This window comes from Zosterops lateralis (genome assembly GCF_965231275.1).
Source record: "Zosterops lateralis genome assembly, chromosome: 15".
In the NCBI taxonomy this organism is placed as follows: domain Eukaryota; kingdom Metazoa; phylum Chordata; class Aves; order Passeriformes; family Zosteropidae; genus Zosterops; species Zosterops lateralis.
In genome coordinates, this window is record NC_139775.1 from 14,205,094 (window position 1) to 14,229,582 (window position 24,489).

The 24,489-nt window shown below is 46.7% G+C and overlaps 1 protein-coding gene across 3 annotated transcripts in view; it reads right to left on the minus strand.

Moving 5' to 3' along the window:
- Positions 1-8,297: 8,297 nt before the first annotated feature.
- ADCY9 (adenylate cyclase 9) overlaps positions 8,298-24,489 on the minus strand; it is an 80,501-nt gene continuing 64,309 nt past the window's right edge. For 2 of the 3 annotated variants that reach the window (XM_083872411.1, XM_083872409.1), the window contains 4 exons: positions 22,129-22,288; positions 19,094-19,242; positions 16,120-16,161; positions 8,298-10,517 (listed from right to left, as the gene is read on the minus strand). In XM_083872411.1, coding sequence (XP_083728537.1) covers positions 9,251-10,517; positions 16,120-16,161; positions 19,094-19,242; positions 22,129-22,288 — 1,618 coding nt within the window. In that variant the 3' untranslated portion in view covers positions 8,298-9,250. The remainder of the gene's footprint in view (positions 10,518-16,119; positions 16,162-19,093; positions 19,243-22,128; positions 22,289-24,489) is intronic. The other variant, XM_083872410.1, reaches the window with a different exon arrangement.

The following is a 24,489-nucleotide window of genomic DNA, read 5'->3' on the forward strand; positions in this document are numbered from 1 at the left end:
CCTCTGCAGGCAGAGCTGGGCTCTTCCCAAAGGTTCCCACTCTCAGGCACCTCGTGCCAAGCCCAACATGGTCACTTTGTCATCGAGTGTCAAGTACAAAGCATATGCAGGACAGATGGGTATGAGGTTCATAAGATGATTAAGCATGTTAATGAAGTTCATTTGCATGTAGCTCTTAAATTCCCATAAACTCTGCGAGGCTGGGAAATGAGAATTGCTGCCTGACATTGCAAAGCAACAGAAGTTTAGTTACCAAAAGCAAAACAGTGATTAACGAGTGAGACCCAAAGCTGCAGTGGCCAGGCTGAGCACAGCCCTGCAGGTCCCCCTGGCAGAGCCACGGCACAAGATGTCCCCCATGTCACTGCAGTGGCCACAGCCATTAATACAAACTCCTGTGGGCTTTGCTGGACTGAAATGTCACAGAACCAGAGAGAGTGGGGAGAGAAAATAAACTTTAATGTGGGCTTACCCAGGACAAGACAAACGAAAACAGCAAGACTGGATTCACTTGAAACACCTTGACCAGATTTATTAAAAATATCCCTTGGCAGATGACAATCACCATGATCCACAATCAGAACCTGACTGGACAACATTGGAACACTTTCCACCTACAGCAGAAGGCGAATACCTGGGAAGACCCCAGCAAGGCCTACACACCCCTATTGGCATTAAACACTGGGCTGGCACTGAGGAGCCCAGGGAAAATGCTGGCTGTGGTGCCAATTGCACCACAGCTGTAACTGTGTGCTCTCATACTTACCTGGTCTGTGGGGAAAAAGCAAAATACAAAAAATGTTCAAAATACAGGGAAAAGAATCAGTCAGGACCCAGAGAAAGTGGGCACCACTTCTCTTTGATTCCAGCAGCTCTTGCTCTGAGAGAGAGTAGGCAAAGGGAAGCTGGACAGTGTGGCTGGATCCATTCAGATGCTGTGGCTGCCTGGAGAGAAGGGTTTGGTGCTGCAGGACACAACCGTGGTGGGTCACTGGTCATCAACAGGCAGCAGGATCCAGAGGAAACTTTAACATCTGCCAGATCAAACCCTGACTGGGAGGGCTCAGGGCTTCATTAGGGGTTTCATTCCCCAGTGAAACCTGATGAACACACAGTGGGATGCTGACAAGAAACCCCAAGAGAGGTGGGGAGTGTGGGACAGACAGACAGACATGGGGTTTGCTCTTTGGGCCAGATTCTGGTTTTGGAAGTATCAAGGCTCCTCTTCTTGCCCAGCCACTGCCACTCAGCCAGTCCTTGCTCTGTGGACACTCACTCCAGGAAAACTGCCTCATTCCCCTTTCCAAGCAAATTAAAGGGATCTGAATAAGGCACTGGAATTCCAGAGTAAACCATCAATGCTCTCTGCCAAAGAGAAAAAGAACTATTTAAAGTTCATCCCCAGCTTTGGCCAACACAAGCTCCCTGCAGGGAAAAGCTCTGCCCAGCAGTGACCTAAGGTGGCTGCAGAGGTGCTGCCAGTGGCAGCTGCGTGGTCCCTTCCCAACGCTTCAGAGCTGGATTAAAATGAGGAAAAATTACAAAGGAGTCATCTTCTCACCCTGGGCACTGGGAACAGGAAGGTCATTCACTGCCAACCAACAGATCAAAGTGCAGCACGTCTATGTGACAAATCCCTTCTGTGTTTAAGATACCTCCGAATATGCACCTAATCAAAAATTAACTTGGTGGCTTCATAATTATCAAAGAAACATTGTTAAAGGCCAGATCCAAAACAAAGGGCTGAAAAACCTATTCCAAACTATTCTTCTTCCATGTCATGTGTCAAGGGCTGCGGCTGAAGCGAAAATACGAAAGCAAAAACGATTTGGAGTTGACACAGTGTATTGTGAATCACTTCTCAGCTTTTCTACATCTAAGAGAGCATGAAATGATCGGCCGTACAATGGAACACTTTAATATACAATTGGTTACAGAGCCGCAGATAATACGCGTTGGATCTATATACACACACAGAGCTTAATATTTCACAGATACAACTTTTTGCCATCTCGGTTTGTCCACGAAGCATCGTCAGAGTATTTACAGTGAGGCTGCTGCGAGGAAGCCCCTCGGCCCCGCACAGCCCCGGGCGAGGCTGCCCCAGCAGGGAGTGTAAACAGAGCGGTTCTCTCTTTCTGCAAGGGAGGGAGAAGGTGGGAACGCAGGCTGCGCTGGGCAGGAGGGAGAGGAACCAGAGATATCAGGAAGAAATAATGTCCAGCTAACCCAGAGACTTCAAAACACTGAAATTTGCCTGTTAAAATACTTTAACTGGAAATTGTTCTCAGCTAATTTTCAATTTTAATTCAATATTGTTTCAATGGCGTTTTCAATTAATGCTTTCTATCCATCTGTATTTCTATCCATCCCCACGTGTGCTTGTGCAAGGACAGGCAGTGGTAGAGCGCTGGGTCAGTGCTGAGGGAGCTTCTCAAGGAAGGGACGCTCAGCCTGTGCTGGCTCCCAGGCCCAGTCCTCACCCTCAGCAAATCAAAGCCAACCTTGGTTTCAGCTGATCACTCCAAAAATAATCTCTCTCAGGCTGTTTGTAATCAGGTACCACCACCCCTGACATCCAGTGATGGCTTTTACAGGGAGATCCCTGTGTGGGTGTCATTGTGTGGACAGAGGGTGGGCAGATCCAAACCCCAACCCCTATCCCCAGCCCCAGCCAGTTGTGGTCGGGCACAGCACTCTGATTCCCAGTGCAGGCTTTCAGTAACCAGCTGAAATTTGCTCAGTGAGAAAAGCAAACCAACAGGTAGGAGGGAAGGTGTCCATGGCCTGGCTGCACAGAGCAGGCAGCAGGGAGCAAACCTCCCCAGAGCCTGCCCAGGCACCACTACGGGACCTGCACGGCAGCTCCTCCACTGGGGCTGGCTCCAGAGGCACATCCAGCTCCTTCACAACTGACCCCCCTTTCCCATCCTTTACATCCCTGCCTTGTCCCCCTCAGTGCTGAAAGGATCAAAGGGTGAGAAAGGAGGAATCCAGTCCCTGCCACCAGCAAAGACTGGATAACATTAATAACACTGTTCCATGGAAAGAAGGAGCTTTCCTGAGCAATTCAACACCTAGAGCCATGCAGCTGGCACCGGGCAGTGAGGTGACTTTATTGGGAGCACACGAGGGGGGCTTGTTTACCTGTTCCTGAGGAACTGGGTGAGGGTGGCCAAGGTCCTTGTCATCTTTGGATACTGCTGCTGCCTCCCTGCAAACCAGAGACACCTGTGCCATTGAGCAGGAAAAATTCCCAAATACTCAGCGCGACCTCGGAACTGTGTTTCTTGTCTCAGCAGATGTTGGAGTTGTTAAGGCTCTTGGCTTTAAAGTTTATTACTTTGGAAGTTTAAAGCTGTACTTGCAGTAGGGTGTAACAGGTCTCTGTCTCAGCGGATGTATCATGCATCTCTGTATCTAAGCATGGGCTCTGAAACCAGAAGCAATTAAACTGGGGAGAGGGTCACTGGTAACTGTGGGCTCCTGGAACATCTGCTGGTGCCACTGGGACTGTGCCAGTACCTGTGCAGTGGCCAAAGCTGGCTGAGGCAGTGACACAGCGGAGCTGGCAGTGCTGCCACCCCCTCCTTTGGACATCATGGAGTGGTACATCCAGTATTGGAAATAAACCCTAAACACAGCTCTGGGCTCACCTGGAAAAGGCAAAGCTTCAGTCACTAAAGAGGGATTTCCCCTTGGGCACACCCACAGATGGACCACGTGCTGTGTGTCCTTCCCTGCTCTGAGCTGTATCTCTCAGCACAAATGGATACAAACCATCTTCAATTCCAAAGATGGAGCTGATACACTAAAGTAGAAAGAAGACTTGAGTAACTGAGGGAGGAAAAGAAGGAAAAACTTGAGAAAGTCACCTTGACTCATCTGAAGGAGGATTTGAGGAATGATGGCCAAATCAGTGACATGCAGTGGTGGCCCCGGCTTGCACCACACACCCAGCAATGAGCTGGATGACAAATTGGTCAGAGCATCACTGATGAGAGTGGGAACTTAAACTTGTACCCACTGTTCCCAGCCATGACCTTCTCTGCAGTTCTTCAATTCAGTGAACGCTGCAATTTCTGGACATTAAAATCCATTACGGGTATGGAGATGCCCCAAGGGCTGGAGCCCCTTCCAGGGCCTAGAGGGGCTCCAGGAGAGCTGGAGAGGGACTTTAGATGAGGGCCTGGAGTGACAGGACACAGGGAATGGCTTCCCACTGCCAGAGGACAGGGCTGGATGGGAGATTGGGCAGGAATTGTTCCCTGGGAGGGTGGGCAGGCCCTGGCACAGGGTGCCCAGAGAAGCTGTGGCTGCCCCTGGATCCCTGGAAGTGTCCAAGGCCAGGCTGGACAGGGCTTGGAGCAGCCTGGGATGGTGGAAGGTGTCCCTGCTCATGGCAAGGGTGGAACAAGATGAGCTTTAAAGTCCCTTCCAACCCAAACTATTCTGGGATTCTGTGAAATTGTTGCAGTGAGCCAGAAAACAGGAAGAGAATGGAGCAAACAACTCCAAGGCTGAGACAGGAGATGGTGGCAGCAACCTCGGGGCCATTCCAGGAGTGTAGAACACCAAGGGCTGCTGCCTCAGACACTGATCTGCAGTGTGGGGACTGGCATGGGGGACAGCTCCTGAGGAGGATGTGGAACTCCAGCCCTAGAGCAGGTTTGTGGGAAGACACTGGGCACCTGCCTCCAGCTCCTGGCCAGCCTCGGGCTGGGGCAGCTGGGTTAGGCCAGCAAACGTTTAGCAGCTACAATAAGGGACTAGGAAAAAACAAACAAACAAACAAACAACCCCTTTAAATATCTCCCACCAATCTGTTTTGCCCAAACTAATCCTTTCTCCCAAGCCAAATTTGGCTCCCAAAGGCAAGGAACAAGCAGTTCTGTACGTTTTGTACTGCCCAGCCCCGATAAAGGGCTGAGACAGAAGTTCAATTAACATCATAAAGACCTGAGATTTTATATAAAGTATTTGTATTTTTTCCTATCAGGTGCTGCTGTGCAATGAGGAAGACACAGGTTCCCAAAGGTGAGGAGCAGGGAGGCAACAACCACCTGTGTGTCCCATCCAGATGGAGCAAACGGGACCACAGCAGGGAAGAAGGGAGAAAAGAGGGTCTTTAAATTTGGCAAACCCCACCCCTGCCAAACCAAGGTGCCGATTTAAACAGCCAAAGACATTACAGCCAACCTCAGGCACCCTCAGCCTCTGGAGATGTTGTGACATGAATTAACTGCTCCCTTGCAACACCTTTTGCTGTATGCAGAATTAAAGTTTCAGAAACAGGTCAGAGTTAGCAATTTTAAAATGCCAGAAACCCTAAAAACTTGGCCTTTTATTGAGGAATAAACTCCTCTTTAGCTAAAGCTGCTATGGATACAGGGAGCAGCTCCCTTCAGTTTTGCTCTGGGCACCTCCTTTCAATGTTTTAGCCCTAAAAGAAGAGTATCCAAATACTTTTGTTTTGTGTAAAGCCCTTGGGGAATTCACCCTTTCCTCCCCTCATTTGTCACTCCTGGGACACAGGAGAAGCTGCAGCCAGACCGTGGCTCTGTCCCCCTCTGCTCGCAGTGCTCATGTTACCTGCAGCAAAGGAGAATGGCCCCAAATCCTGGGAAGTAACAGGTAAATCATCCTTCTCGAAATCCCAATGCCAGAAGTTAATCAATGGGAATGCCATTTACCTGGTTCTCACTGAGAAATCTCTCACAAGAACAGCAGGGAGGAAAAAGCATTTTGGTGTGTCAGCAGCAGATTAAGACCTCACAGCCCACAGAATTCTGTGCACTCCTTGTCACTCTGCACCCTGGAGCAGGTGCTCTAAGTGGCAGAAAGCAACACGGGGCCCACAAACACTCAGCAATCTCCCCAGCTGCCTTTTCTGGACCATTTTAAAATCACTGCCATTAACCCACCCTAAAGGTTGGAAGCGCAGCCACGTGGGGATTGTCCATGTGGAATAAACCCCTGGGGACCCGGCCAACCCCCCCATGTTCACTGACAGCACTGCTGGCACCAGCAGCACACACACCACAGGCATTTAATGAAGTGAACTTTGCCTGTGGCCTCCCACCAGCACACGTGTCAGGAATTCTGCAGCAGAGCCACACAACACTGCTAAAAACGCCTCCGGAGTCATTTCTGTGTCAGGATAAATCTTCAAAAGCGCAAGGGGAGGTGTGAAGGTTCAGCTCACACTGGTTTACAACACAAACAGGTATCTCCTTGCACCTGGAAAATCTCCCCCTCCAAACCATCCATTGAGAACTGAACTTTTTGATTTGGTTACTGCACTGCATTGAAGAGATTTAACCCTTGGCAGCCCCAGCTTGGGATTCTTGCTGCTGTCCTGGCAATGAGCAAAGGGGGCACCACTGCTCACCCATCAGGAGTCTTTTCCCAACCCAGAGTTAAGGCAGAGTACCATCACTGGCAGTTCCCAGAGCAGACAACAGCCCTTGATTTCTGAGTCCACCAGTGCTGCTGTCCTCAGTGCCTTCATTTGCTTAGTGCCAACAGAGAGGCCCTGGTGGGTTTGGGGTTTGCTATTCAGATGTTCCCCTAAATCCAACTATACTCCCACAGCCCCACACCACAGCAGCATGGAAGCCTTGTGTACTTCATAGGCTGGAGGAAAAGGATTTTGCATCCTGAAGTGCTTGAACAATGAAGAGGAAGGTGCTTTGGGTCCCATTCCAGGGGTCCCATTCCAGCACCTTTTCCTTTTGGGTTTAAGCACAGGTTGCCAACCTGTCCCTGGAGCAGGGCTGGGGCTGGTGGAGGTTTGGTTATTGTGCAGCGTCTCAAGGAGCCAGTGCACCCTGACTGAGCAGGGAGAGAGCAAGGATGGGCAGGGTCTGTAAAACTGGGAGAAAGAAGTGACAGGGAGAAAGGCTGGAACGACTCTGAGACAGTAACATAACACTAGAAGGCATGTAAACAATTCTGGATCATGTTAGCTCCTTGGCTGTAGGAAAAGGAATACTGACACACCTTAACTGAACCAAGAACCCTAACAATGGTTTCAGGAATACATTCTTCAGATGCAAGAGGTATTTGCAGAATTACTACCTGAAAGTTGGAAGTGCAACCCACTGTGGGGAGGGGGGAGTTGTAACCCAGGGAGAAGGAAGCTGCTGGAAAACTGTGCCCTCAAAACCACCTCACACTGCTGCTCATCAGGAACAGCCTCCAAACAGGCAACAGCATCAGTGGCACAGGGATTTGGGGGTGAGGATCCCCTGGTTTGTTGTGTGCTGGCAGATTGAGTGAAGATGAATCGTGAACAGCTTTCCTATCAAATGGGACACTGACATGCATAAACAGCAGCTTTGCAGGACCTGTGTGCAGAGTTCTGTTTAACTGAGATCCAGAAATCCCACAGGCTCATCTGATAAAAGCTTCATGGGCTCCACACTGACTGTGGAGTGGAGATGAATCTCCACCAGCTGAACAGGAACCCCACAATGGATGTATTTATTACTCATACCCCAAAATCACATGAGGATAAGAGGAAGAAGCAATACATTCTGACTCAAGTTCAGATGGAAAGAGCCCCCAGCACCACACAGCCAGTGCAGCACTGCTTTTCCCCATCTCTTCCCTGGCTGATCAAATTGTTTTTGGAATAAAAATCCTTTCAACTTTATTTGGTGTCAGAGGGAGTCGGCTGAACTAGAGTAGTTGAATGGTCAGTGTGATCCCCAGCAGGACATCAAAGGCCAGAGAGGGAGGTGGTGGAAGCATGCAGAGGGCAGAGTGGCACAGCCTAAGCCCCCAATCCCACAGCTCCCTCTGGGCAAGCAGCTCCTGGGCTCCTGCAGGCCTCTGCTCCCAGGGACCTGCAGGGAACTGCCCACAGGACTGGGAAATGATTGTGCTTCTCAACTCACTACAAGGACTCTTTTCCCTATTCCTGCTTTCAGCAGCAGGAAGGGAGCATTCTGTTCTCTTCCCTGCTGCAAAAGCACAGTGTGTGTGCGTGTGTGTGTGTGTGTGTGTGTGTGTGTGTGTAAAAATCCTGAAAAATATTGTGCAGCACCATTGGTTCAGTCCAGAGGGAAGCTGGGATACTCAACTGTGTTTGGTGGCTTCCAAAGTGTCACCAGCTTGGAAACAAATATTGCCTAAGGTAACATCCTCACAGTGGTTGGTAGTTCACAGAGGCTCAAACACTGTCTTATTACTCCCGTTAAACCCATGAACGATTCATCTCTCCCGGTCCATTCTGCACGTGAAAATTCCCAAACAAATTAAAAAAAAAATCAAACAGGAATAAAATAAATAAATAAATAAATAAAGGCATTCCCAAAACATTTATTTTACTTCTCTCTTTTCTCTCTCTCCAATCAGCTCAGAGACACCGATGGCACCTACCTTTGCCCACTGAGCTGCGCACGGAGCCGGGAGCTCTGAAAAAACAGCAGCACTCCCGTGGTCTCTCCTCTGCTTCTGGAAACCTGTCCCCAGAGCTGGCACTGTCCCAACCCTCTCCTTCCATTCCCACGGATCAGTAACTCATTGGCTATATGGAAAAGAAGTGTATCCAAAGCACACGATGGCACATGGAGGCTGCAGAAAGCATCGGGAAAGGAGAACAGGACGACAGGAGCTGCTCCTCCTGCCCTAACTAAAGGCTGAGCCACGGCACAACTCCCCCTCCAGCCCGACCCAAAGTGTGTCACCCCTCGCCCAGACATTCTTGTGGTGCATTACTGGCACTTTATAGCAGTCTCATATGGTAGATACATGCACATGTCTGTGTGTTACATACAAAAGGTCTGATAACAGTAAAACATTGTTCCGAGAGATATAAAAAACCCAAGGAGTTGCATTAGCCAAAAAAAGTGTTTTGTGAGAAACAACAATAAAAATGATATAACCACAGCTTTTCTTTTCTTTAAAATTAGATAAATACCCAAAGCTATGATTTCACTTGGGGCCTCTGTACCTTGACAGGGAGTCCAATGGAGTATATCTGAAGGCACTTAATATCCTCTACTCAGCTGTAAGATGGTTGCACAGGGAGCTGGGGAGCTTGGGATGTGATTTGGGGCATGGAGGAGAGAGATGGATGAAAACAAGCCCTGAAGAGCCATGATCCACACAGCCCCAGGTGCCGAAATGAACACAAACGTACAACCCAGGTGTGGAGAAGGTCTCTCTTGAAAAAGAAAACTGCCAATTGCAAAAGTCTGTGTGTTTCTATGGACAGAGCACTTCATGCAACTCTGACAGTTCATCATACACTCTTAGAGATATTTAGCTTTGTCAGTTCATTGACCTCCTCAGTCCCCGCTTCCTCACAGTCATCCTTCTCCACGGCTTTGCCAAACCTGCACCTCTCCTCCGCCTTCACCGCATCCTTCTGGAGCTTCTTGGCTGAAGGAAGGATGTCCTTGGCTTCTGAGTTATCTGTGCCATGGGCTATCTTATCAGAATTCTGTACAGAAGGCACCAGGTTGGCAATCTCATCCGTCGGAGACCGCCCAATGCTGCCATCCACTTGAACCCGAATGTCTGGAGATATGGACAACTGGTGATGGGGCACGATCCCGTTGTCCATGCACTTGGGGTAAAGGTAGGTCTTCATCTGACCCTTCCCCTTCACATTGACCGTCCCCCTGTAGTCAAAGTCATACCCCATCTTGCTGAGGATGCGGTAGCTCTCCTCACTCACCTGGATGCGGCACTCGACGCCGGTGGTGTCCATCCTGCTGGCGATGTTCACAGTGTCCCCCCAGATGTCGTACAGCAGCTTGGTGGTGCCAATCACCCCGGCCGTCAGGGGGCCGTGGTTAAAGCCGATCCGCAGTTTAAAGTTAAACCACAGCATGTTGTTGTTGAAGTCATCCACCACCCGCATCATTTCTTTGGCAAATTCAAAAAGAGTCTGCAGGTGCCCGTGGGGATGGCTGCTGTCCTGGCACTGCGAGGTGTTCAGCCCCGACGCCGCCATGTAGGTGGCTCCGATGGTTTTGATTTTCTCGATGCTGCTGTAGTGGGGTTTGCTCAGCAGCTCGTCGAAGTCCCCGATGAGCTCGTTCAGCACTCGGTAACACTCCTTGCCCCCCTCGTAGTTCTCCTCGTAGAACTCGCTGAAGTTCACGATGCTGGCGAAGATCACCCCGCCGCTGTCGTGGTTTTTGGAATAGCTCTGGGACACCTTCAGCTGCTCGGCCACGTGGTAGGGGATGATGTTCCTCAGCAGCCAGTCAGCCTGATCCCTCATGCTCTGGATCTTGGTGCGGTGCAGGTCGGCCTCCACGTCCCCGTGGTAGTGCAGGCGGTAACTGACCTCGAACTCGCGGTTCAGGAACCAGACCAGCAGCAGCAGCAGGAAGGACACCAGGACCACCTCCTGGCCGATCAGCTCCGCCGGCCGCTTCCCCTCGCTCCCCGCCGAGCTGTTGCACGGGCTCCTTCTGGAGCTGCACAAAGGGGAGAACACACAGGTGCATTTTGAGTTAGGGCATTGCCATCCCTGCTCCGCAGTTAGAAATCCTCTGCTGGGAAAGGAAGTGTGGGAAGTGCAGTTACATACTAAATTATAAAATATGCATTGAGAACTTCATCTGCTCTTAAGAAAATGCCAAAGAATTAATTTAGTTCTTAAACTCACCGAGTACTTCCTTAAACCCACCAAGTATTTCTTTATCATCATGTTCAGCGGCACTGCCCAATCCTGTTTTAAGGACTTCATGAAGGAAAGTTATATTTATATCTAAATATATAACTAAAAGCACTGCATGTAAGTATGTACCTGTGTGTTTAGGTATCTGAGTGCACTGAATGTCAGCATGTGGGGGTGTCTGTGGGTTTTGTGGAATTTATCTGGTTTTGTATTTTTTGTTACCTCCAATATTCAGAACCAGGTGCTTCACACTCCTGTGTGTTTCCCTTGTGTCCTCACCAAGGACCAGGAACCTTTGCCACATGCCTTTAATGCTACACAAAGGTTTGGGAGAAGATAACTCTGTAAAAGACACGTCAGGGAGAACCCCCATGGCAGGGGTTGGAAATGGATGGGCTTTAAGATCCTTCTGACCCAACCCAGCCTGTGGTTCTATGAACCACATGGAAGTGGGAAACATGGCTGTGCTGACATCTTTTCTACGATAAAACCTCTTCAGCTCTTCATGGTGGAGACAGAAAGTTTCTCCAAGTGCCAAGATTACATAAAATAATCAAAAATTCCTGTCTGCCGTAGACTGGGAGCAATATTTCAGCTCCTCTCGACAGTTCACTGCCTGCCTGTGCAGATTACGAGGCGCTGATGGAGCATCTGCCAGTGCCAAACCACCCTGAACGAGGAGACATCTGCACTCTCCCATCTCAACTTTCTGCAGAGATGCAAAGACACAAATTGAAGCTGAGAAGGCCCCACCTATGCAATCCCAGAAGCGAAGGCCAAACGCAGACAGCTTGGCACGCTGTCATTTCTGCAGGGATCCAACTGCATTTTTTTGGATAAAATTATGCCAAAGCTTGAGATTTGATACGAGCAGACACGCGCTGAAGGTTTTCAAGTTAAGAGATGGCTTGAAAAGGGAAAGCATCACATCAACCTTTCTCCTGGACAGCCAGAAAGGAATCCATACTCAGCACCTGCCTGCATTTCTCTGGGAAGGCAGGAAGGAATTAAAACTCAGCATAACTGGAGCAGCAGCTCAAGCAGAGAAGGCTGAAATTGTTACTGTAACATATGAAAACATTCCTGAGTTAATTTTGTTGCTTCATGTCCATGGGGGACAGGCTTCCACTTTGGATGTATTTTAGAACTGAACTTTATTCCAGGCACAGTTTCTGAGTTTCATTCTCGAATACTTGATTGACAGAAAAGTGTGATGAAACAAAACCACAGCACAGCTGTGAGACAGATGAACGTGCCCCATATCCAAAAACATTTCTCTGTGCCACAGTCTTTGTATCATTTCACTTTTTTACAGAAATCCTATGGGGAAAAAAAGTTTCCAGTGAGTGAAATATTTACAATTCAGAGCGTGCTGGTATTTCAGATGAAAGATAGGACAGATTACATTCGAAATCACTTCTTTTGTTTTCTACCATAAATATAATTCTCCCAGGAGAAGTGAAGGTGCATTCATTTTATCCCCTCTTCACAAGGCGACCATGAAAGGAGGGAATGTTCCAACTCAAAGTAGGGCCCCACCATCAGGTTCCTGTAATTGCTGTACCAAGACACTCCCTCCTCCCTGATTCTCAACAGAACCTCTGCTATGATCCTGTTTATGCCCTCCCTTGAAAGACAAGTCAGAGACAGAGACAAAGACACTGTTTAGTGGTGGCCTTGGCTGGGTTAATGGTTAGACTCAATGATCCTCGTTGGTCCCTTTCAACTCAGGATATTCTATGATTCCCTGATCTTGGAGGTCTCTTCCAGCCTAAATGATTCCATAATTTATGACTAGAAGGGAACAATTCCTGAAATACAGACCTTGCTACCTATTTTGGAGGTGAGAAAATGCCCTCCCAGCTTGATGGGCTTATAAAACAAAATGAGGGGATGGTTAGGTAAGAGAAAAGATCTTGGAAAATAAGAAGAGGTGGGGGACAGTGAGGAAGGAATCTGGATTAAGGAGCACAATTCAGGTTCTTCTCTGAATCTGAGTTCATTATTTCACACATCTTGTGGGCAGAGATCTGTGAAAGGATCTGAGCAATGACTCTGTTACTGCTCTGAGAGTACGAGCTTGATCCAGATAATCCCCTCTAATATCAGACATTCCTGGCACAGGGATTTATTTAAGTCATTAAAGGCTTTTTATTTACAGTTTGTTGTACAAAACGCTCCTCAAAGTCCTTTAACTCCTCTCTAGTGAATGAGGTGAGCACCACAAACGTTCTGTCAGGCTCAGTCAAGGCAGGATCTGCCTCCAGGGAAGGAGCTGCTGCCTCCCATTCCCCATTCCTGGGAGCTCTCCATGACCTGCTCAGCTTGGCCTGACCTCGTTGGCCATTTGGGCTCCAGGGAGTGACTCACTGTGCACTGACCTCCTTCCATCACTGGGGAATGGGGTGGGATCCCCAAAAGAACCTGCAGTGGCTTCTCCAGAGCAGGTGTTTTTATCCCAAGGTATGGATATGGAAAGCCATGATTCCAGCCTGCAGGAGAGAGTGACTGCATCGGCCTCACTTGGAAATGCAGCCCGTGGATGTTGCAGTGACCAGGGTACAGCACCTACAGGGCTGTAAATCTCCTCCCCCAGGCAGCAGCCATGACCTGGAGTCACTCTTCAGAATGAAAAGAAGAAAAACTCCCCCACACCTCCAGCAGAATGGATCAATGCCCTGCCCAATCTTTCTCAATTCTAATTTTTATGAGGTGCTGGAGCAGAAAACTGATTTTAAAAATCATTCAAAATGGAAATCTTGAGCTGACAATGTTTCTTTAACTCAAACTGGTGAAATGCTGCCTGGCACAGCCCCCTCACTATTAACTTGGCACCTCCATCCAGGCTGTGAACATGGAACGAGTGAGACTCTGGAGATAGAATCTCCTTTGGCTTGATCACAAATCATAAAGATAATGGCTTGCCACTTACAGAGCTTTCTAGAAAGCCAGTTTCCTTCTGAGCCAGTAACCCCTGTTTGGACTTGGATATCTTGCTCTATTGAAAGAGGATGCCTGTGCCTGCTAAGTCTGAGAGAAGAAAGTGAGGGAGGGAAGGTGTGGAAAAGGGGATCAAACTGCTGCTTTCCAAGAAAAACGTGCAGTGGATGTCTATAAACCCTTCCCCACAACCAGGGGATTTCAGTCTCTACCCAAGTGGCCAATTGCTGCTTCCCCTTGAGCAGCCACACTGGAAAGTGGCACATCCCACCTGCTCTGAGGTGAGGAAGGAATGAAAATGAGAAATATTTCCTGCCTCAAAGACAAAGTTCATGGTTGTATCCTTCGGGCTGCCTGGAAAACAAGGCAAGCTCCACATTTTTATTTACAGACAGTCCAGAGATGAACTCTGTGCTAAGGCTTCATTACCATTACTACTGTCTCTCTTCCCAGGCAACATTAATATTATCTCTATTCTTGATCAAGGAAAGGGATCAACCTCATTAAAGGCAACACACAGGCTTGTCTAGCCCTCTTAGAACACAGGAAAATTTTAGTGCTGAGTGGGGTAAGCGAGGAACCCTCACCTATTTAATTCTGGCAGAAAAGTGCAGCAAAAAAAAATTGTTAGGCTTAGAGAGTTTCACCTTTTATTAGTCCATTACCAGAAAAAAGGGGAGATTCTGTACTCTAGAAAGGTGGTGTACAATAATACACAGTGTAAGAGCCCTGAGAAAAGAAGCCAAATTCTGTTTAATGGCAGAAAGAGAACAGGATGAACTATGAGTCCTCTCTTTTAACTTCCAATACTTGTAAATGTCCAAGTTTGGGCAGGGTCAGGCCAGGGGAGCTGGACTGAAGTGCTGAGCAGAATTAGCACATGGGTCTCTTCCTCAGCTGAATGAACACAGACAACATCCTAATAAAAAGTGAAAAATGAAGTTTAGAAGCATTTAATGGGTGACATAGTCTGGCTACTGCCTTACTTGGCCTTTAGATCACAAGCCAAGCCTCACTCCACAGCTGCTCACAAGAGACACCTCCATGGTTTGGTCCTCAGCAACTCTCACCTTCACCTGTCATGAGTCAGAAGTTACATATTTATGGAGGAAAAATATCTGCAGGAAAACAATGCTTGACAGGTGATCTTTTCCAAGATTTCTGTCACTGAGGGATGATCTAGTTGTCACCAATTTAAGGCAGGATGAATTATTGATCAGGGATTAGCAGCTGGCCAGGAGCCTGCTGAGCTGCTGGGGAAGAGGTTTGTAATTCTGAGCAGAACAAAAGAAACAAAACAAAATTTTTCACAAATGACAAATAAGGATCCAAACCCTAAGGATCCAAACTGAGGCTGATCCTAAGACACTACTTGAGTGATCACCACACTATTTACCAAAAATGAAAGAAAGAAAAAAGTCCCCTCTATTCTCTTGGCTTTAAATTTCCATTCTGGATTCAATGAGGTGGAATTCTGTTACAAAAAAGAACTTTCATGAATCAAAACCAGGAAAAAGGAAAACTCATGTAAGAAAAGCCAGAGCCCCCCAAACTCCAACACTGTAGCAAGTGCTGAGTCCTTGGTGAGGAAATACCCAAAGAAACACTGTTTTCATCCCTCTGTACTAAACTCCAAGTGTTTTCTAAACTGCCAAAGCATTTGTGGACATGACAGTTATTAAAAAGGGATTTTGTTTTGACACATTGTCCCAGGACAAGCAACATGCTCCTGAAACCCCTTTTAGATGCATTACCAAAGTCACACATCCACAGTTCAATCAAACCCAACGTGGCCCAAATATCATCCCCAAATTTGCAATGAGCAAATACAGATTTGTCTAATACCAAAGAACAGTAAAAACACTTCAAAATGGTATTGCAAAAACGTGCGATAAACCCATGAGAAACTCAACACTGAAATCACCAGAGTGAATCTCTAACACACTTATTTTAAGGAGCCATTAATAACCCAGGATGGGATTTTTGTTTGCTTTGAAAGGCTGGGGGCTAAAATTTCCTTTGCTTTCAGCTTCATGACTCCCTGTTCTGCCCAGGTGAGGTGACAGCCAGGCCCAGACTGTCACATCCCACCTGGGGAAGGCATGTCCAGCTTTTCCAGAGGAAGCTCCTCTAGCCCAGGGAATTCTCACCTGCCCAGCTGTGAGAGCATCCAACTCACACTGCTTCTGAATGGTGCAAATCAGCCAAGGAAATCAAATAAACAGCTCGTGGTGGACAGATAATGCTCTAAAAACTGCTGCTACTGGAAAAAACTGATGCTGCTTTAAATAGCTCCTCCATAGTTCTATTTCCTCGAGATCCAATTTAAGGAGAAGATATCATTACACAACTCTGTGACTGCAGCACCAGCCCTGATGAGTTTTGGTCATACCCAACTCATCTGTTAAAGAAATTACACGAGGAGCTTAAACACAACTTGCTGAACTAATTTGTTGAATTCCCAAGTTATTACACATAATTCACTGAAAATGTTTCTATCCTTGAATATAAAGATGGTAATTTTGTATAAAGCTTACCTAAAGTTCTGTGCCAAATCTAGATGAGGAGCTTCCATGGAGCTGAAATGAAAAAAGCACTGATTTCAGAAGGAAAGTTAAAGCAGTAAACAAACCATCCTGCAGCATTCCAGACAGAATTTTCAACTTCTCTATTGCACAGACCAAAACTGCACTGCAGACCTGATCAACTGCACAGAAACTTTGTCTGAACATGAGTTATCTGCTTGGAAGAAGGAATCAGCCAGAGATGCAAATCCCTGTAAAGGGAAGCTGGAGCTTCATGAAGCCTGGAACAAGTAATTGTTAAACAGTCCCATCTTACCTGGAAAATAGGGAAAACCAATCCCAGAACTCTCAGACTCCATTAAGCCTTCATCTTATGTGACCACAAAAAATTAAAAAATAAAACACAAAGAGACAAACACCAACATCTCCAAACAAAAACCAAAACAAAACTAAAAAGACCCCAAACCAACAAAACCAAACCAACCAACCAAACCACCCAAACCCAAAAATCCCCCAAATCCCAAAAACCCTAACAAACACAGAACCCATCTTTGAAGATGCCATTAGAGAAAGTAAATAGTTCAAGCACTGTTCTCATTTACTTGTATTACAATGTCTCCACTGCAATTAAATAGCAAGAGTGTATCAAACTCAGGATTAATTACAACTGGAAAAGGAAGTAAAACTGCAGAATGGATCTGGCTGTGGTGCAGACAGGGCTGCAATTGCCACTGTGACAAAAAATATTATCAGAATCATGGTTAGAGATGAACAAAAAGATGATTATTAACAAACTGAAGTAATGTGTTTCACTAACTTAACCTGTGTGACTTTTGTTGAGGATCAATTCTGTCAATCACCTTTTCAGACCTGCAGTGGAACAGCTCTATTACTTGAAATATTTCTTCTGGAGGGATGAAATAACAACACAGACCATGATTTCTGAACCTTGCCCCTTAAAGGTCACTGCTGTTCACACCACAGGTGGAAATACACAATCATTAGTAATATTTATTAAGATAATGGGGTTTCTTAACTTCACAGAGCCCCTTTAGCACTCAGCAAGAGCTGATGCTGCGACCTGACACGACAGCAAGGTCTCCATCTCTCAGCTTTGGAAGACCTTAATAAAGTTGAAATGCAGGGGAAAAAAATCCCCAGTTCTGTGTCTTTCTTTCTGGACACAGCATGGAGCTTGTCCAGCAGTTTATTCCACTCCCCCTTTTAGCCAGGAACCCCCAGGACCTCTGTGCAGACACAGCTGCACTGGGGAAGAGAAAGAGCTCCACAAACTCCTGCTGTGGGGAATTAGGGAAGAGCAACCAGGGAATCAAGAAATGGCATCAAGGCTCTGCTCTCCACTAATTCCCCTGAAAACCAAACCTGGGGTTGAGTTTGGAGCCAGGTGGGGAGTCAGGCTCTGCTCCCAAGTGACAGCACAAGAGGAAACAGCCTCAAGTTGTTCCAGTGGAGGTTTAGATGGATATTAGGGAAAAAAAAAAAAGATCTTTAGCAAAAGCCCTGGCACAGCTGTGCTGGAGTCCCCATCCCTGGGGGATGTAAAAGTCCTGTGGATGTGGCACTTGGGGACATGGGGCAGTGGTGGCCTTGGCAGTGCTGGGGAACAGCTGGACTCGATGGTTTCAGAGGGTTTTTCCAACCTCCCAGACTCTGTGATTCCCTGACTCTCAGTGAAGCTGTGCCTGGCCACTGAAAGCAGCAGAGCTACAAAGGGAAAAGCCAAGGGGAGAAAGTCTTTGGGAGTGGGAGAGGCCACTCAGTGCTGGGGGGCAGATGATGTTCACTGGGATCCTGAACCCAAAGGGACAAATCCATGAGCAGACAAGGGAGGTCTCAGAACTAAACACTCCTTTTCTGCACTGAAGCTGGAGAGAACCCCCCTGCCCTCCTTGTCCAAGCCCTTTGCAGACAGACAAGAAAGATTTTTCTGTAGTCAATATGATCTAGGAATCACTTGTCAACTGACTCCAGATCCAGGATATTTTTTTCTCAGAACTTTCTCCCTTCAACCCTTACAGCCACCTCAAATCACAGATGTGAACAGGTATAAGGTGTCCTTTATCCTCCCTTTCTTTTAAATATAAATTTGATCAAGATTAAAAGAGACCACTGAAGACACTTAAAGAGGCAATTAAAGCTAAATACTCAATAAAATATGTATCTGCAAACTCTTTCTGGTTTGTTTGTTTTTTTTTTTTATGTTTTTCACATTTTGATTCAGCAGCTCTCTGAAGGAGAGAAACTGACTGAGGAGAAGACCTTGCTAAGTCCATCCCAAGGGAGGGTCTTAAACCACTGAGAAGTGCAAGTTCATTATAAAAAATTGCCAATATGAGTAAAAAGGCTGGAAGGACCCCCTTGACTCTCTTGGCAAGAAAACAGCAGGAGAATACTGTAAACAAATTCTCCTTGCAGAAAATCATTTATCAGAGGAAAACTGGAAAAATTTAAGGTTATTGCACAGAAACTGCATTATCTTGATTCCTCTGGTTACTGTTCTGCAGAGTCCTCTGAAAAGGCAGGAAAATGAGAATGGAAATGGGCATTAGATCCCATTAAACCTAAGCACTTGCCTTCCACACTGGAAAATGCATTGAGGAATGATGTGGAAGAAGAATATGTGGTTCCTAAGGGCAAAAATAGATCCAGAGGGGTGTTGGGGAGCAGCTGGGCTCTTTGGCACCACCAAATACCTGGGAAATTCCTTAATAAAATAGATTTTCCAACTAGTGGTGAAAGGCAATTCTTTGAGTCTGTAACTGTGTCCTAGAAACAGATCAGGAAGCACAGAACGTCACACACAAGAGGGACCCTTGAAATCCTTAAATAAAAATAAATAATGAAGAAATAAAATCATTAAGGTTGAGATGCTGGAGGAAGTCATGGCAAACAGCAAAATCCTGTGCAATGAGCCCCTTGTTTCCCTGGGGGAAGCCCAGCTGTGTCCCCTGTGGGTGAGGCTCACCTGGCAGGGCACAAGGAGACGTAGAGCAGGATGAGCAGCACTGCTCCCACCACGGTTGCCAGCAGGGATCTCATCCAGGAGCTGAGCTGGCAGAAGTTACAGTACTGCACAATGGTGATGAGAATGGCACAACACATGAACATGGTGTACTGCAACAGAGAGAGAGAGGGGGTTAACAGCTGCCCAGGGCCCTGCCACACATCCACACCGGCAGGGAGAGGGGAGAAGGGGATAATTCCTCCTGGATGATGGGCACAGGGAGTGATCCCATGTGAGGATGGACATCTTCCCTTCCAGGAGCAAGAAAACCTTTAGCACTGGTGGTTTGTCACCGCTTTCCCTGGATGGAGTTTTTTATCACACACCCATTACTTCAGCGATGTCAGAGCCTCCAGCTTACCTTGGCCAAAAGCTCAGTGCCTCTTCTCATCCAAAAAAAGGAAAAAAAAAGAAGGTGAAAATTCATCGCAACCCTCCCTCCATTGCTGGGGTTAGATCCTGCTTTAAACTGAATATCAAAATTCCATTGCATTGGAATTGAGTGCAATTTCACCCACCTGTCTGCTTTTATAAACACTTCTCAGAGAACATTCTCACAGTGCCCTGTAACAGCTGAATCCAGGGAAGGAAAGATCTGCCTCGGTGACAAAAGGCTCCTTCAGTCACTGGCAGCTCACACTTGGTGACACGAGCAGTTGGGGCAATTTGAAAGGACAAGGTCACATTTTCTGTTCAAAACCCTTTTACCTCTCCACAACTTTACTGGATAAAGTAAAGGAAGTGCAGGACAGATGCACTGCCCACAGCACCTTCATCTCTCCAGGTACAACCTTAAAATGCTCAAAACTCTCAAGTGTGCCAAAGATGTGCCAATTTTGGTCTCCCAAGAATAATCATGACCATCCAAGCTAAACCAGAGACTCCACGCTTGGATTAAGGAGTTCTGGTCTAGCTTTATGCTGTATTTCACAGCATGAAATGATCATTCTCTCCATTTCTCTCTCCCTTTAGATGTCCTGTCTGCAGCCTGGCAGTTCCTGTGGCATAACAAACAAGCATGTGATTGAGAGCAGACACAGTGTATGGGAAAAATCCTTACATAATTCACCATTTTTAAACCGCAAACAACAATTGTTGGTTTTTTAAATGACTTAAAAACGGACAAAAGGAATTTCAGAAGTGCTCATTAAAAACCCCATAACTTAAAGTTACTTTTTTTACCCCCTATTTCAGGTCTCCTGAAGTGGCAGAGCAGTGGTTCTCACTCCAAGTGATGTCCCAGCATGAAGCCAACCTTATAGAGGGTCAGGATGTGCTGGATTTTACTATGGATGCATGGCTTTGGAAAGGTTTTTTTTTTTTTTCATGGCTGTTTTTGTTAATTTTCATTTTAATTATTTTATATCCAGGGAGGGTATAAAATGTTATGAATAATAAAAAAAACTTTGCAAAACTATGTCATAGTAAAAAGGAAGACACTTAACTGACCCTCTATAGATTGACTCTATTTTTTCCTAGAGCTCCACAAGTGTGGAAACACTGAGCACAAACTGAGCTGGAAAATGTCTTGGAGAGTGAGCCAACAGCCCAACGACTCTGGAGCACCTGCAAGAGGAAAGAAAGCAAAGCTCATTCTCAGTCTGGTGATGAAAATCACCATTTTACTGCTGCTGCCTGAAGGGTTTTGACTCAACCTGACCTGCTGTATTGAGAACACACTCATAAAGTGGTTCCTCTGATAATTATCTGAAATAATCTGGAGAGATGATCAAGGATGGTGATGAATGGGATGGTATCAAAATCAATTTGACAGATTTGAGAGATTTGAAGCTTTTCAGCTCCCTTCCCTTGAGGAAAGCATTCATATGGTTAATTTACTGATAATCATGTAAGGGAAAGACCATTAGACTGAATGAACAAATCAATTTACAGCTTAAAAATCCTTAACTCAAGTTCCAAAAGGTAGAAGTTGCAGAATGATCTTAAGCACGGGAGGGAACAGAATGTCAACCACACCCTCCTGTGCCTGTGGTAACCACGGGATGTGTGTTTAAATCAGCAAGGACCAAAAAATGTGTGGTGACACTTTCCCATGGAACAAACACTCCCCAGTACCCAGGAATAAGCTGTGATAGGAAGAGTGAAGAGGATCTGGTCATTACCTCCACCCAGGGCCCTAAAATAGCAAGAGCTTTGTGAAACAGAATTCCCTGAAGACCCTGGAAAGGAAGGATTGCACACTGTGCTGCCTAAGAGAAACCTGCAGAGAAACAATCTTTCATCTCCAGCTTGAGGCCATTTTATTCACAGTTTTTAAGCCTTGATTTTATGCTATAGTTGGCTTTTAAATTAAACTGTTCTTCTACCTCCTCACTGCTGCCCATGGCAGGGGGCTGGAACGAGAGGTGCCTTCCAACCCAAACCACTTTGTGAGTCTATGAATGTTTAACCCCTTGTTCTCCCCTTCTGAGTGCTTTTAATAATAGAGACACCAAATTCCCTATGGATCTCTGTGTCTGGGTTAAATATGCTAAAATCTTTCCATTCCTTTTCAGTTTAACCATTCCCACAGCCCCTGCAATGGCCATTTCTAGGTACCAAGTGCTCTCTCCTTTGAGTTCCTTCATCTCACTCTGCAAGGCTAAAACACCCCTCACTAATCCTGTTTTCACTGTTGAAGTTCACTGATACAGCTCCTCTGACTCCAAACTCCAAATCCAGCCCAGGATGATAATCCTGAGATAAACCACTTGCATTATCTCAAAAAAATTCCTGCAGAAGTGCTTGGTCTAAGAGGAAAAAAAGTATGCAAAGAGCAGGAATTTCTAGGTATCCTCTCCTCTTTTGTCTGAGAGTTTTCACCATGGCTGTGTTTACATAACAGACTAGGAATTCCATCATCCACAAAGCCCCATCCCTCCAAGGGATCTGTACCAAACAGATGTAAAGCAGGAGGGAGGTGGAGGAAGGCGAGCAAGCAACAAGCTTTGCTAGCTCCAAACCGTCACATTATGGAAGGGAATTCAACAACTTACATGTATATTTGTTTCAAAATCAGAGGTGAAGTGTGAAAAAACTGCAAGAGCTGGGAGAGAAACCAGGATTGCACCGAAGAAGTGTCGAGGCAGCCAGCCAGATATCACCTCCAGGAGACGCTTGGTGCAAGTCATCACCTCCTCCAGGAAAAACGCCATCCTGGAACACAGGAGAGCAGGGATCCAGGCATTAATGGCAGCACATCTCCTTTACCTGTAATAATACAGCTTCAAATCCATCACTTAGGCTCTGTGAGCAACCAAGGTGCCACAGCACCTGCTGCTGATTGCAGGGAACAATCCAACCTGGCTGCCAGATGACCCAGTGTTTGCTCTGGTGAGGAGGGGCAGCAAAGGGAGGGAGAGCCTTGGTATGGTGGTTTTGAGAAGCCAAAGTTCACTTCCTTAGAAGGTTAAGCAAAGGGAAGACTCCCTCTCCCATTCATAAATAAAGCAGGGAGGGAGAGGGGGAAAGGAAACTTGTACAAGTTAAAAAATTACTGAAAATAACACCAGGAATGTCTGAGGAGCAGAGCAGCTCCGGCACCCAAACCAGTTCTCCCAGTTGCGAGCAGGCAGGCAGGCAGTCAGCAGGCAGGCTCTGTTCCCTGTCATTAGGGAAAGGGGAAGGGGAGCGTGGGCTGGGAGCTGGCAGGAGCTGAGCTGGAGGAGCTGAGCTGGAGGAGCTGAGCCCCGGGAGGCCAGCTGGCACCCATCTTCTGCACACCAAGCTGGAGCCCACCAAGGAACGGCTCTCGCCTCGAGCTGCCAACAAAACCACGGCCCCAACCTGTGAGGAGCTGCAGGAGCCAAGTGGAAGAGCTCTGGAGAGCAGCTTACCGGAGATGCTTCTCAAATGAGAACAGCTCTAATTGCTAAAATGAATAAGGGAAGGTAAAAGGATGCTCAATGCTCAAGGGCATTGCATGGAAAAACTAGTATTTATCCACAGAAATAAATCCTTGCGATAACTTCCTTCTCAAAGCTCAACGTTAGTCACTTGAGGAAAATTGCAACTGCTGTTCGAGTGCCTGATTATTTTTAAGAAGACTTCAAAAGGTGGTGTAGCACAGTTAGCTGCATCCAGAGCCATTAATGGCATGTGTGGAGTTATCAGACTCAGGCTGGGCAGGTAATTCTGGACTACAGAGCCCAAAGAGTACAGAATCACACCGGGTTTTTGGGACAGAGATGCTCAGAGGCAAAAAAAACCCCAAAAAAACACCCCCAAAACCACACACTAAATATGAAATTCCCAGTCTCCAAAGTCACATGAATTACCCCATATCACCTGTATCTCTAAAAAGAGAAAAGATATCCACTCATTTTTAACCCTGTTGTCTGAAATACAAGGTTTTATATTGGATAAAAGCCTGACACAAACCAAGCTGAATTTAAATTCCTTTATGTCAGTTTGTCACTCATTCCACACCTTTAAAGATAAATTGTTTGTGAATGAGATTTTAATTCTCTGGTCTGGAATTCTGTGACTTGCAACCACAGGTATTTTGTGAAGCATAAAGAACTCTGCTCTAATTGCATGTGTTAAAATCTGTAATTTATACTTAAATTTATGGAAGAAGAGGAATTTGGGAGGATGGAATACACTGTGATTCCTCGGGAGCCCGCGAGAGGGTGCTCACAGATTTGCCAGTTCCCAGTTTAATGGACTTCCATTCACACCAAAAATTCTAACTGTATTCCATCGGAAAAGAGAATTTCAAGCAAAGCACTGAAATTTAAAAACTGGATATACAAGATTAAAATAAAAAGCTCTCTAAAGTGAGAACTGGAGTTTCTGAAGGGTTACAGACTGTCTGAACTGTCCCTGTGCTCAGTGGCAGCCTTGTTGTCCAGTGCTGAGTATGTCTGAAACCACCACCCAACTTCCCACCTCTGAAAATAAACCCCCATTCTCCAACAGCCGATGGATCGGGGTTGGCACCTCCATGGCTGAGCTGAGAGCACCAAGGGGGAAGGGATGCCATGCCCAGGCTCCCTGGGCACGCTGGTCCCTGTGCAGGCAGCCTGGTGCCACCTGTGCCCACGCCCCGGCAGCTCCGTGTGCCTCCCATCCCGGCTGGCACAGACCCCGGCTCTGTGACACACGCCCAGTGCAGCTCATGTCTCTCACCCCAACCCACACAACCAGGGACTCCACGGTTTGCATTTTCCCTTCTGCCAGATCTCCATGCCAGGACAAATTCCTGTGGGAACTATAGCAACAAATCCATGGGGCAAACCCGATGGGTTAATCCTGCCATGAGGACGCTGTTTTATTTAGGGAGCTGCGTGTCTCCAAAAGGCAGGTGCAAATTCCAGGGCAATGCCACCTTTCTCCTGATAATCTTTACCTTCTTG